The 10,930-nt window shown below is 38.9% G+C and overlaps 1 protein-coding gene across 1 annotated transcript; it reads right to left on the bottom strand.

Moving 5' to 3' along the window:
- Window positions 1-3,816: 3,816 nt before the first annotated feature.
- Window positions 3,817-8,357, bottom strand: LOC149813311 (tubulin beta-7 chain-like). Its single transcript, XM_089991408.1, has 3 exons — window positions 7,540-8,357; window positions 5,537-5,806; window positions 3,817-4,682 (listed from the first exon to the last, which is right to left on the bottom strand). The coding sequence occupies exons 1-3, from the start codon at window positions 7,931-7,933 to the stop codon at window positions 4,012-4,014; spliced, it is 1,335 nt and encodes a 444-aa protein (XP_089847534.1). The 5' UTR covers window positions 7,934-8,357; the 3' UTR covers window positions 3,817-4,011.
- Window positions 8,358-10,930: the final 2,573 nt, after the last annotated feature.

The raw sequence follows: 10,930 nt of genomic DNA, 5'->3' as shown, positions 1-10,930 counted from the left end.
ACCCGAACACACGACTTTTTTTTGGTTCACCTGCTGCAGTCACCTATGCTACAGGATCAAATGATGGATGTTGAGTAGCGTCATCGCCATATCGCTCTACTATCTGTTGCTTATATGCCTCCTACAAAATAATGTTTACAGTATGCATTAATAATTAATGATAACATTATGATAACTTGCACATTGCAATGATTATTAATAGAATAAATACATACCGTTGTCGTTCTTGCCTTCTCTGATACGAAGTCTCCCGTGATCTTTCATTTATGTGTTTCAACAAACACATCCTTATATGGTACAATGCATCCTTCTTCTGCTTCCTGCGAAGTTAAATGATAAAAGATTTAGTTAACAAGTTTGCAACAATACTTATAAAATTGATATTATAAATTGATGAGTTACCATTTTCTTCAGGTGGCTCCCAAAAGTCTTAGATTCACTTGTGTGTAGATGGACTTCGGGCATTTTCGCTCGATTTTATGCAGCCTTCGCAGAGCGATTTTGAAATGCATCCCCCGCTCACTTGTCACACATTCCCTCCCAATAATCTCTCATGGTAGAAATAGGGCCATGGCCCTTCCACTATAGTGGATCATCTATTCTGCCAGATCTTTTTTTGTTGCAGTCTTCATATTGTGCAACATGTCTGCAAATCGATTGACAGCCACCCTCTGTCACACTTTTCTTGCATCATGTTTCTCCACTGTAGTCGCAAAGCGATTCGAAGCCTATATATATTTTCAAAAAGTTAATAGAAATGATTATAAAAAAAATTAAATATGAAACACATTAACTATGACAAACAACTATATATCGTGAATGAGGACCACAATCTGTCTATCACCTCTTTTGGATACTCTTTCTATTGAGCGATTGATCCTGGTAGATGTTGAAGAAGTGAATTCCTAATCTCTCGTACTACTTCTTGTGGCTCAAACCTCGTGCTGTATATGAATTGGTACACAGTAAATATCAATATAAAATATTTATAAGATATGCAATAATTGAAAATGAAATACTTACGATCGATTATCGATATACACTATTCAAATGAGTCTTCTTGTGCCAGACTGAGAAGACCATACATCCTGTGTTAGTTCCTGACTTGTGTAATCAACTGGTGTCGGTGGGTTGTGTACAGGCGAACCATCATCTGTAAAAAAATACGTTAGAAATTCTCAGAATGCACATTTCAACTAATCAGCATCCAATTAGTTAAATGATATACCTATCACAGGAGCCTGTGAAGATGAAGGTTGGGCCTCGCTACTACTGGATGAACGACCACTGTAACCTCCATGAACCATATTCTAACAAATAACAAATGTCATACAATACATTCAAATAATTCGTATCAAATATTACAATACATTCAAATCATTTGCATCAAGTATTGCAATACATTCAAATGCAGAGAAATAAATGTAAAGAACCACAGGAAAAAAAGGATCAACTATTAGGCTTTAAGAGAAGTAGATAACAAGAATTCACGTGTTAATGTCATTGTCCAAGCATGTCTGACATGGGTGCGATACATACATAAAACAATGTCAGTTTCTTATGTGGATGAGAGCTTCCATAAACACTAGCTGCATTTGCCTCATGCAAGAAATCTCAGATGATTCCCTACTCTTATTCTGGTTTTGCTATGATAGTGTTCCATTGCTTATTTCACAATCACACACTCTCACATTTCTAGTAATGAAGGTGGTCCAAAATTCAAATTACTTTACACAAGAAAATGAAGCATAATATATACTAACCTGCAATGGGAAATGTAAATGAAATCTACTCATTCATTCAACTGGACACAAATGCACTAACCTTAAGTGTTTTTTTCACTTCAATGGGATCAAGAATAAACCTGAAGGCAACACCATTAACCTTAAGTTGGATAACCTGTAACAAATTTAGTTGAAGTTTTCACAAATAGAACAAATGAAAAAGTGCAAACGAAGTAAAACTCAAAGATATCACAAATAGATAAATGAAGTCCAAATAAAGTAACACTGGGAGTATGATGAAGATGCAAGTTGCCATAAAAAAAGATAGCCAAAATAAACAAGAACTACAAAATATTACAAGTTTACCTCCAACTTATTAGAATTTGGCAAGGAATATCAGACACTTAACCCAGTTAATTTTCACTCAAGTTATCTCCCAATTAGCTTGGAGAATAATCAGTCAATCTCAAGTCATGGGGAAATGCAATAAAACTTAAGTCTTTGTTTAGGGCAGATTAGACATAACGTTGAGGTCCTGATGGCAAGAAAGAGTTGTGGTTGTACACCTAGTAGAAGGTACAAAAAGTAGTTTTGCTTGGCCAACACTCACAGAGGAGAGAGTCAATTCAGGAGAAGTCTCAAGTCTTCCCTCATAAATAAAAGATAGAAAAATGATTGAATTTGTTCCAACCTAAGAAGAATAAATTGTCTTTTCCCCTTCTTGTTTGTCATTTTCACTGATAAATCAAAGGTAGATAACCTTGAATATGTAATTGTCCTTAAAAGAAAAGTATTTGGCCCTGGATATTAACTATCCAATGCATCAAGAATCATTGAATCTTGAGGTTGAGGTGTGATTTTAAATGAATGGAAATAAATGGTGTAAATTTGCGGCAGGGTTTCATAGGAAAAAAGGACCCCCTGTTGGAAACCGCAAGGGGTCGACCCCCTGTCGGAAACCGCAGAGGGTCGACCCTCTGTCGGAAAACGCAAATTACCTGCGCGTCTTCGGGCAGCGGTGGAAGGCTGACGGGGATCGGCAGCCGACGAACGGTGGACGGTGGGGGCCGGCGGGAGGGAACGGGAGCAGCGAAAGAAGAAAAGAAAAGGAGGGCTAGGATTAGGGGTTATGCGACATTTAGCGATGGCTTAGCGACAGATTAATTCTGACGCTAAGCCGCCGTAAATCAAAACACGAAAATGACGACGGAATATATTTCGTTGTCAATTCCGTCGCTAAATCGCGATGGAATATTTTTTGTCGCAAAAGACGTCGCTAAATGGTGTGTCTATTACGACAAAATATTCTCTCACAAAAATCATCGCTAATTAGCAACAGATTTTGCAACGAGATATATTTCGTCGCTATTTTTGTAAATTTCATTAATTATAGCGACGGATGTGTTTCTCTCATTAATCCGTCGCTAACTAGCGACAAAATAATTTTGTCGCTAAATTCTGTCGCTAATCACCTATTTTCTTGTAGTGTAAGGACCCCAAACATGTACTGTGCATGTTGGGGGGAGGGAACATATAACCTGCCCCTCTCATCAGATGTGTGGGTGCCTTTAAATGGTGGGCTCTATAAGGGCTTGGGTGTAGGTGACCCCAACCAGGGTTTACCTTATTGGGCAGGCCCATTAAGTGACCCAATTCTTGGCGAGGGTTACTCTCATCGTAATAAAAAGTCTATCAAAATAAAGAAGTCAAATTTCATCAAAGTCACGGAAGGTCCAAACCATTCACACCAACTTCAAACATTATTTCTGAAAGTGTTTTTCTGTTTTTTATAATCTGATGATATAGAACCGACTCTTGGATCAAAGTTTTTTATGCGTAAATAAGGTTTTATAATATGCTAAAAATAAATGGCTTACAACTTTTGAAATGTCTTATATTATAAAAATCCTGTTAAGGCATCAATAAAAGTTTGATCAAAAGCCGCTTCCTAGGTTTTTGATCATTTATTGCCAAAAAAAAAGCATTTTCATAAATGATGTTTGAAGGTGGTTTGAATAGTTTGAACCTTCCATGGTATGGGTATTGATGCCTCTCTCTCTCTCTCTCTCTCTCTCTCTCTGAAGCCTTTGCGGAAACTCAAACAGCTTTATGATATTACTTTCTACACAAAACATGAATACAATGCACTTAATTAAACTACCCTATAGCATCCATAAAAATATACAAAGCACAAGCACAAAAGCAAAGCAGTAAACTCTCTCTCTCTCTCTCTCTCTCTCTCTCTCTCTCTCTCTCTCTCTTTGTGACTGGGTGCAAGCCTTGTTCCTTAGTTCTCAGCAGTTTCTTCTTCATATTCCTCTTCTCCTTCAGTGACTCCAGTTTCTTGGTACTGCTGGTACTCTGACACAAGATCGTTCATGTTACTCTCTGCCTCTGTGAACTCCATCTCATCCATACCTTCCCCTGTATACCAATGCAAGAAGGCCTTTCTTCTGAACATCACTGTGAATTGGTCCGAGACTCGCCGGAACATCTCCTGGATTGATGTCGAGTTGCCCATAAACGTCGACGACATGGACAGCCCATTAGGAGGTATATCACAAACACTAGACTTGACATTGTTGGGGATCCACTCCACAAAGTATGAAGAGTTCTTGTTTTGAACATTCATCATTTGTTCATCAACTTCCTTGGTGCTCATCTTGCCGCGGAACATGGCCGAGGCCGTTAGGTAGCGGCCGTGTCGCGGGTCTGCAGCACACATCATGTTCTTGGCATCCCACATTTGCTGGGTGAGCTCAGGGATTGTGAGTGCCCGGTATTGTTGTGAATTACGAGCAGTGAGTGGTGCAAAGCCGACCATGAAGAAGTGAAGACGAGGGAAGGGGATGAGATTGACCGCGAGCTTGCGGAGATCCGAGTTGAGCTGACCGGGGAACCGAAGGCAGCATGTAACACCACTCATTGTGGTTGAGATCAGGTGGTTCAAGTCGCCAACTAGTTTGGATGCATCAAAAGTTAATACAAAGAATTATTGAAGTCCATGAACATGGTTAGGTTTAAACTGTTTTGCGCATCTTAGGAAACATGACCAAGTTCCTGAATTCCACCGTTTCTTACATTAATAGAAACATTGAAGTTCATGAACACGGTTAAGTTTCGAGGTACAAAAATGCCCTATGGACATTTCTTTCAAATCTTTGACCCCCTTTGAATGGATATATATATATTTGCTACAATAGATTATGCGGACAATCTAGTTGGAATCTCATGGTGCAAGTCATTTTGACTCAACCTAACCTCATAGATGTGTTCAGCATCGTTGATTTAGTAAGAATCAACCCTTAGACCATGTTTCTTGATAAATAAAAAAATTAAGTTTAAGTAGAAAAATGGTGCATTTATGGCTGTTGATTATTTTTTGGTGAATCACCAGAAAAACCTGTATATACGTTGGATTCTGGAGATCCAAAAGTCTATCCCCACTAAATAGAGCATGCAGATCGCATCTATAAGGTTGGATTTACCAAAAGAAAAAAAAGAGGTTTGCTAGGTGGATTGTAGGTTCAATCGATTGTGGCAAACATATATCCTGAATTCAGTTTGGACCATTATTAAGAATATCATCCAAATGATCTGCATATATGGGCTTGTAGCCTAAGACAGAAGAAATTGGGCTTGCTGGTTGTGTCCTCAACCTGCAATCTTACCTTGAAGGGAGGTGGGCTCATTAAGTGACCCAATTCTCCGTAAGGGTTTTCCTTCGTCGTAAAAAAAAAAAAAAGAGAGAGAGAAGAAATTGTCCTCAGGAAAAATGAAAAAAAAAAAGTGTAGGACAGAGAAACACTTACAACTAGGATTAGTAAGCTTGAGTGTCCTAAAACATATATCATAGAGTGCTTCATTGTCCAACACCATACATTCGTCTGCATTCTCCACGAGTTGGTGTACAGAAAGTGTTGCATTGTATGGCTCTACCACCGTATCAGACACCTTAGGGGATGGGAACACAGAGAATGTCAGCATCATCCTATCTGGGTACTCTTCACGGATTTTGGATATCAGTAATGTCCCCATGCCTGACCCGGTGCCGCCCCCTAGGGAGTGGCAGATTTGAAAACCTGAGATAACACCACACATGAAACAATGTTAATGAAACCTTCAATCTGATGATTTTTGGCGCTTAACAGGTGGATGCCTGTGAGTGATCCGAAACTGCTACAGAGACTCATTTTGCTTTAGGCACTAAAACATGGACAAATTGATATGCCAAATGTAAAAATAGATTCCTTACATTGAAGGAGATATTATATGTTTTGAGCCGAATGATTGTGAGTTTTATACACCAATATAGGACATTTTTTTTGGATAATTGAAGGGGGAAAGCCCCCATCACTGACTGTACATTGGCTGGCCTTGGGTTGCTAAACCCCTTGAGGTCCCCCCCTGCCCACTGGGGAGTGCACCCAGCTTCGACCTTGCTGCAATGAACACTACCCATGGGTTTCGAACTTGTGACGTGCCGTCATCTTGGTGACATTCACAAGTTGCCCCTGCCAGATGAACGGAGCCCTTGTGGGCTGACTTCATATGATAATGAAAAAGATCAAATTTGACAGACTGGGCAAACCAAATTATTTTGAAATTACATGAGGAAAAAGGCTGAACTGAAAAAATGTGGGCCATATATCCACAACACAATCTATATGATCTATTCCATAATTTCTTTTACCTAGCTTGAAATTGGGCTCTCTGACAACGGTGCATGATAACAATAGGATCCACTCTAACCCGGCCTGGTGTCATCATGTATGCATGTCCAACTCATTTAACAATTTTGGACTAGAAAGCTGTTTGCGTACTGGCCATATAGAGATCTGGATCTGTCTACACCCAGATCCAGGTAAGGGCAATAAAAGTTTAAAATAAATAAACCATGATTACATGAGCAAAACTCGTGTGGTTTGAATAAAACTTGATGAAGACAGATTTCAGGGAAACTGACCTGTAAACAATCACATTTTTGTGGGTCATGGTCCACTCCCACAAAGAAATCTTGGCCTCCCCATTTTGGTGGGCAGCAGCACATGACAAAGACACAATTTACACGCCAAGTCATGGATACCATAATTTTTTTTGGATCTCTCTCTCTCTCTCTCTCTCTCTCTCTCTCTCTCTCTCTCTCTCTCTCTCTCTCTCTCTCTCTCTCTCTCTCTCTCCAAATGGTTCAGATTCAGTCAGACCTTCAATCCTCATGTGATACATTGGATCTTAAAATATATCAAATTGTGCTTTGGATCGGAATCAAACTTATATGGTCGGACTCTTTTCTGGTTCAAATCCACATAATGTTTTCAGATCTACATCCAAACCAGGATAAAATCCAATTTGTTTGTTCTTTCTAATGTAACATGCCATGTTTTTGTCCTATTTTTGCTGGATCCAGAGTACCATTTAAAATCAAGATCTTGATTCGAAATCTACTTCATTGGATCTGTTTTATGGGTTCAGACTTACTGCTCATAATTCAGATTCAGGTTCAATCAATCATCGTTTTGCACCTCTCTCTCTCTCTCTCTCTCTCTCTCTCTCTCTCTCTCTCAAGCATCATCATGCCTTATATGCTAGAAGGAACAACGAAAATCAAGAAGTTCTAAAGTTGGTGTGCACCCAACGCCACATTTGGTGCTAACCAAATTCCCCTACCTCTTGGATTTTCAGCATACCAACTAGTAGTAAAGCAATTCAAAAATCCCCGAAATGTTGGATTTGAATGGCATCCGAACGCACCTTAAAAAATAACTATGCCATTCTAGCTAGAATAAGATTAGATGGTGTAGGGACATAGTAGTACCTTGAAGACAATCGCAATTCTCGGCCTCCTTGCGAACAACATCAAGAACCAAATCGATCAGCTCGGCACCTTCGGTGTAATGGCCCTTGGCCCAGTTGTTTCCGGCGCCGTTTTGGCCGAAGACAAAGTTATCGGGCCGGAAAAGCTGGCCGTGTGAGCCAGTCCTTAGGGCGTCCATGGTGCCGGGTTCAAGATCCATTAACACGGCCCGGGGCACGTACCTCCCACCACTAGCCTCATTGAAGTACACATTCACACGTTCGAGTTGGAGTTGAGAGTCCCCAACGTATGAGCCCTTGTGATCAATCCCATGCTCATCACACACTACCTCCCAGAACTTGCCACCAATTTGGTTGCCACACTGTCCTGCTTGGACATGAAGGATTTCTCTCATTCTCTCTCTTTGCTCTTAAAGAAAAGAAGGTACTAATTAAGATGGAATGAGCAACAAAAAGAAATGATGCCTTTGTTTTCTGGCAAAATGAGATTGGTACTGCTGATTTTATGACAGGAAATGCCAAGAAAGAAATATGATGGGGGGAATAGGTCTAAGTATCTCTCTAGGAAATTGTGAAGGTATCAGAGTCTCTCTTTCTTTGGTGATACTAATCTAAGAGACCAAGGATAACCAATGGACTCAATTTTGATCACTAGATAATGAGACAGAGCAAGGAAGGAATTGGAGGAAGAAAAAGAATGCAAGAAGGAAAAGGGAAAGTGGGTTTTTAAAGGAGGTGAGTAGGGGGAGAGAGAGGGGAGCTAATAATTTCATGTGGGATGTCTTGATGTGGTCATCTCAACCGCAAGAAGAGAAGAATGAGCTGGCTTGGTGGGTGGAGACAACTAAGTGCATGCCTGGGTGGGCATATTGGGGAACCTAAATCCAAGGGGGGTTTGCACCTCAAAGGAGAAAACACCCTTCTTCTGTTGGGGAAACCACAAAACTGTCCATGAACAAAATGAGTTGGAGGTCGAAAGGAATTTTATAAAAATGACAGATTTATCATTGACCCTCTTAAACTCTCTCTCTCTCTCTCTCTCTCTCTCTCTCTCTCTCTCTCTCTCTATGGATAGCCCTCAAAGAAGAAAAACTACCCCATATAGAGGATTCTTTAAACCTAGTTCTAGTCATCCCCTGTGGTCATACCCCCTCCTGGATTTTATTGATGCAGGTTAAAATCTGACCCCATAGATAAATTCAGCATGATTGACTTTCATAAGATTGACCCTTGGGTTGTATTTTTTTTTTTTTGTTAAAGAACATAATTTTCTAAATGACAACTTTTTTGTGTCTTTTTGACCCTTGATTTTTGAATCACCATAAAACCCTGTACACAAAGTTAGATTCCGACCATTCAAATGCTGATCACATCTATGGTGGTCCGATTTGATCAAAACAACTGGCATCAATGAGATCCCAGGAAAGAGTATGACTATAGGGATAACTATGAAACCGATTTGCCTTTCTTGTACTTGATCTCTCTTGGTTTACTTTGAACTTGGAAGCAGGATGAAGGCAAAATCTCAAGTTTTTAGGGTGACAATAGCGAAGACATCTTTAGTTACTACCAACGGGGGCCTCTGCTTGTTTGGTAGGGGCAGTTAGTGCACGTTACCTTGTGTTGGGGAGTTGCAAGTTCAAATCTCAATGGTATGGTTGTATAACTGGTGGGGGGTATGCTTAATCCCAGCTTGCCTATCAAAAAACAATCTTTAGTTACTGATCATGGGTGTTTGAACACTAAGCAAATGTGGGGCCTACCACAGATACAAGAGAGTGGCATGCTGATAGTTTGGATGTCTAGTGTGGGGATTTTATATACTCAATTATTGGTATAATGTGTCACACCATCTGTTAAGCATGCTGGCCACCTCCACAAGGGCTGCCTGCTGTGGAGATAGGAATCCAATGCTTAGAAATTATTATGTAAAGATTAAAAACGTCATGAAAAGGAGGAAAATAGATGCAATAAATTACATTTGTGTTTTACAGATTATGAAATGACAAACCTGTCACTGTTACCGCCGCTAAAGTTACTGTAACAACTTTATACATATCTCCCCCATCGTCTTTAGAATTAAGCATGGCCATAAATCTCATTGTCGGGATTTTGTTTTTTCAATGAGGAAAAACTTCACAATATATTGGAAAATTTTATTTGTAGGAAAATTGTGTGCATGTGTGCGTATATATTAGTACATTCACACTTGAAAAAAATACAAAAATGTAATAAAAAGTAAAATATTAACAACCACAAAAATTTTGATAATATCACAATAAATTCAGAAAAGGTGTCATTGATATTTGTGACTATATATATATATATATATAGAGAGAGAGAGAGAGAGAGAGAGTTTCAAACCATTTATCTCCTAGACCATCCCCGACCCATTTAGAAAACATACTTGCATGCATTATTTGCTTGATACAAACCTGTAGATGTGTTCATCATTACTTATTTACTAAAAACCAAATTTTGGATTAAATGACTTTAAGAAGAATTCTTAATTTTTTAGTTAATAAAATTTTTAGTGTAATATGAACTGTTGCTTTTTTTATTGAGCTAAAAATGCATCTAAACATGAAAAAATGCTTAAACTAATGCATATTTTTTACTAAATAAGGCATAAAGATCACATCTATAGGTTTTAGATTAAGCAAAAAATACATGTGTTCTACTTAAATCATTTTATAGAAGCGTCTCTTGGATCGTCCTATTATGACAAGTAACTAGGCTTTTCTAAGGCTTGAAAATCAGTGTAGCTCATAATCTTTATATTTATTCATAAAAACACATGATCCAAATATCAATTTGGACCATGTTGAACACATCTACAATGTCAGATTTGTGAAAAAAGATACTGAAAGTATCCAATTTTTACGTGTTCATAGTTTGTAATTCTTATTTCCCATATATAACATAGTGTAATCGTACGGACCAAAATCTTACAAACTGACATACAAGCGTAGACTTTCAGTGGTTCTTTTTGTTTTTAAGTTTGACCATATGGATGTGTTCTAGGTGCTCTATTTTGTAAGAATTGGTTCTTGAATTATCCAATTACAATACTTGAGTAGATAGTTTTAGAGTTTGAAAATGTATTAAAGCATCAAAAAATCATATTTACATTACAAAACACGACCCAAGTGTTTTTTTTTTTTGAAAGACAAGATGGTGTTAGGCAGACCCTGCCAGATATCTCTTAAACCCTATGTGGCAGAGGGATTCGAACCTGGGCCTTCAGCTTGTCACAAGACCCCGCTTACCACATGGGATAGCGCCTCGGTGGTAACACGATCCAAGTGTTGATTCCTACTAAATGCGCCATTCGGACATTCGAAATAATGACGTTAAAAACTGGTTGCAAATTGGTGAGGTTGAAGGCATTT

The sequence above is a fragment of the Nuphar pumila genome, chromosome 16 (assembly GCF_984573655.1).
Source record: "Nuphar pumila chromosome 16, dmNupPumi1.hap1.1, whole genome shotgun sequence".
NCBI classification, from domain to species: Eukaryota; Viridiplantae; Streptophyta; class Magnoliopsida; order Nymphaeales; family Nymphaeaceae; genus Nuphar; species Nuphar pumila.
The sequence above is the reverse complement of the archived record's forward strand: the minus strand, read 5'-3'. Positions and strand labels throughout refer to the sequence as shown.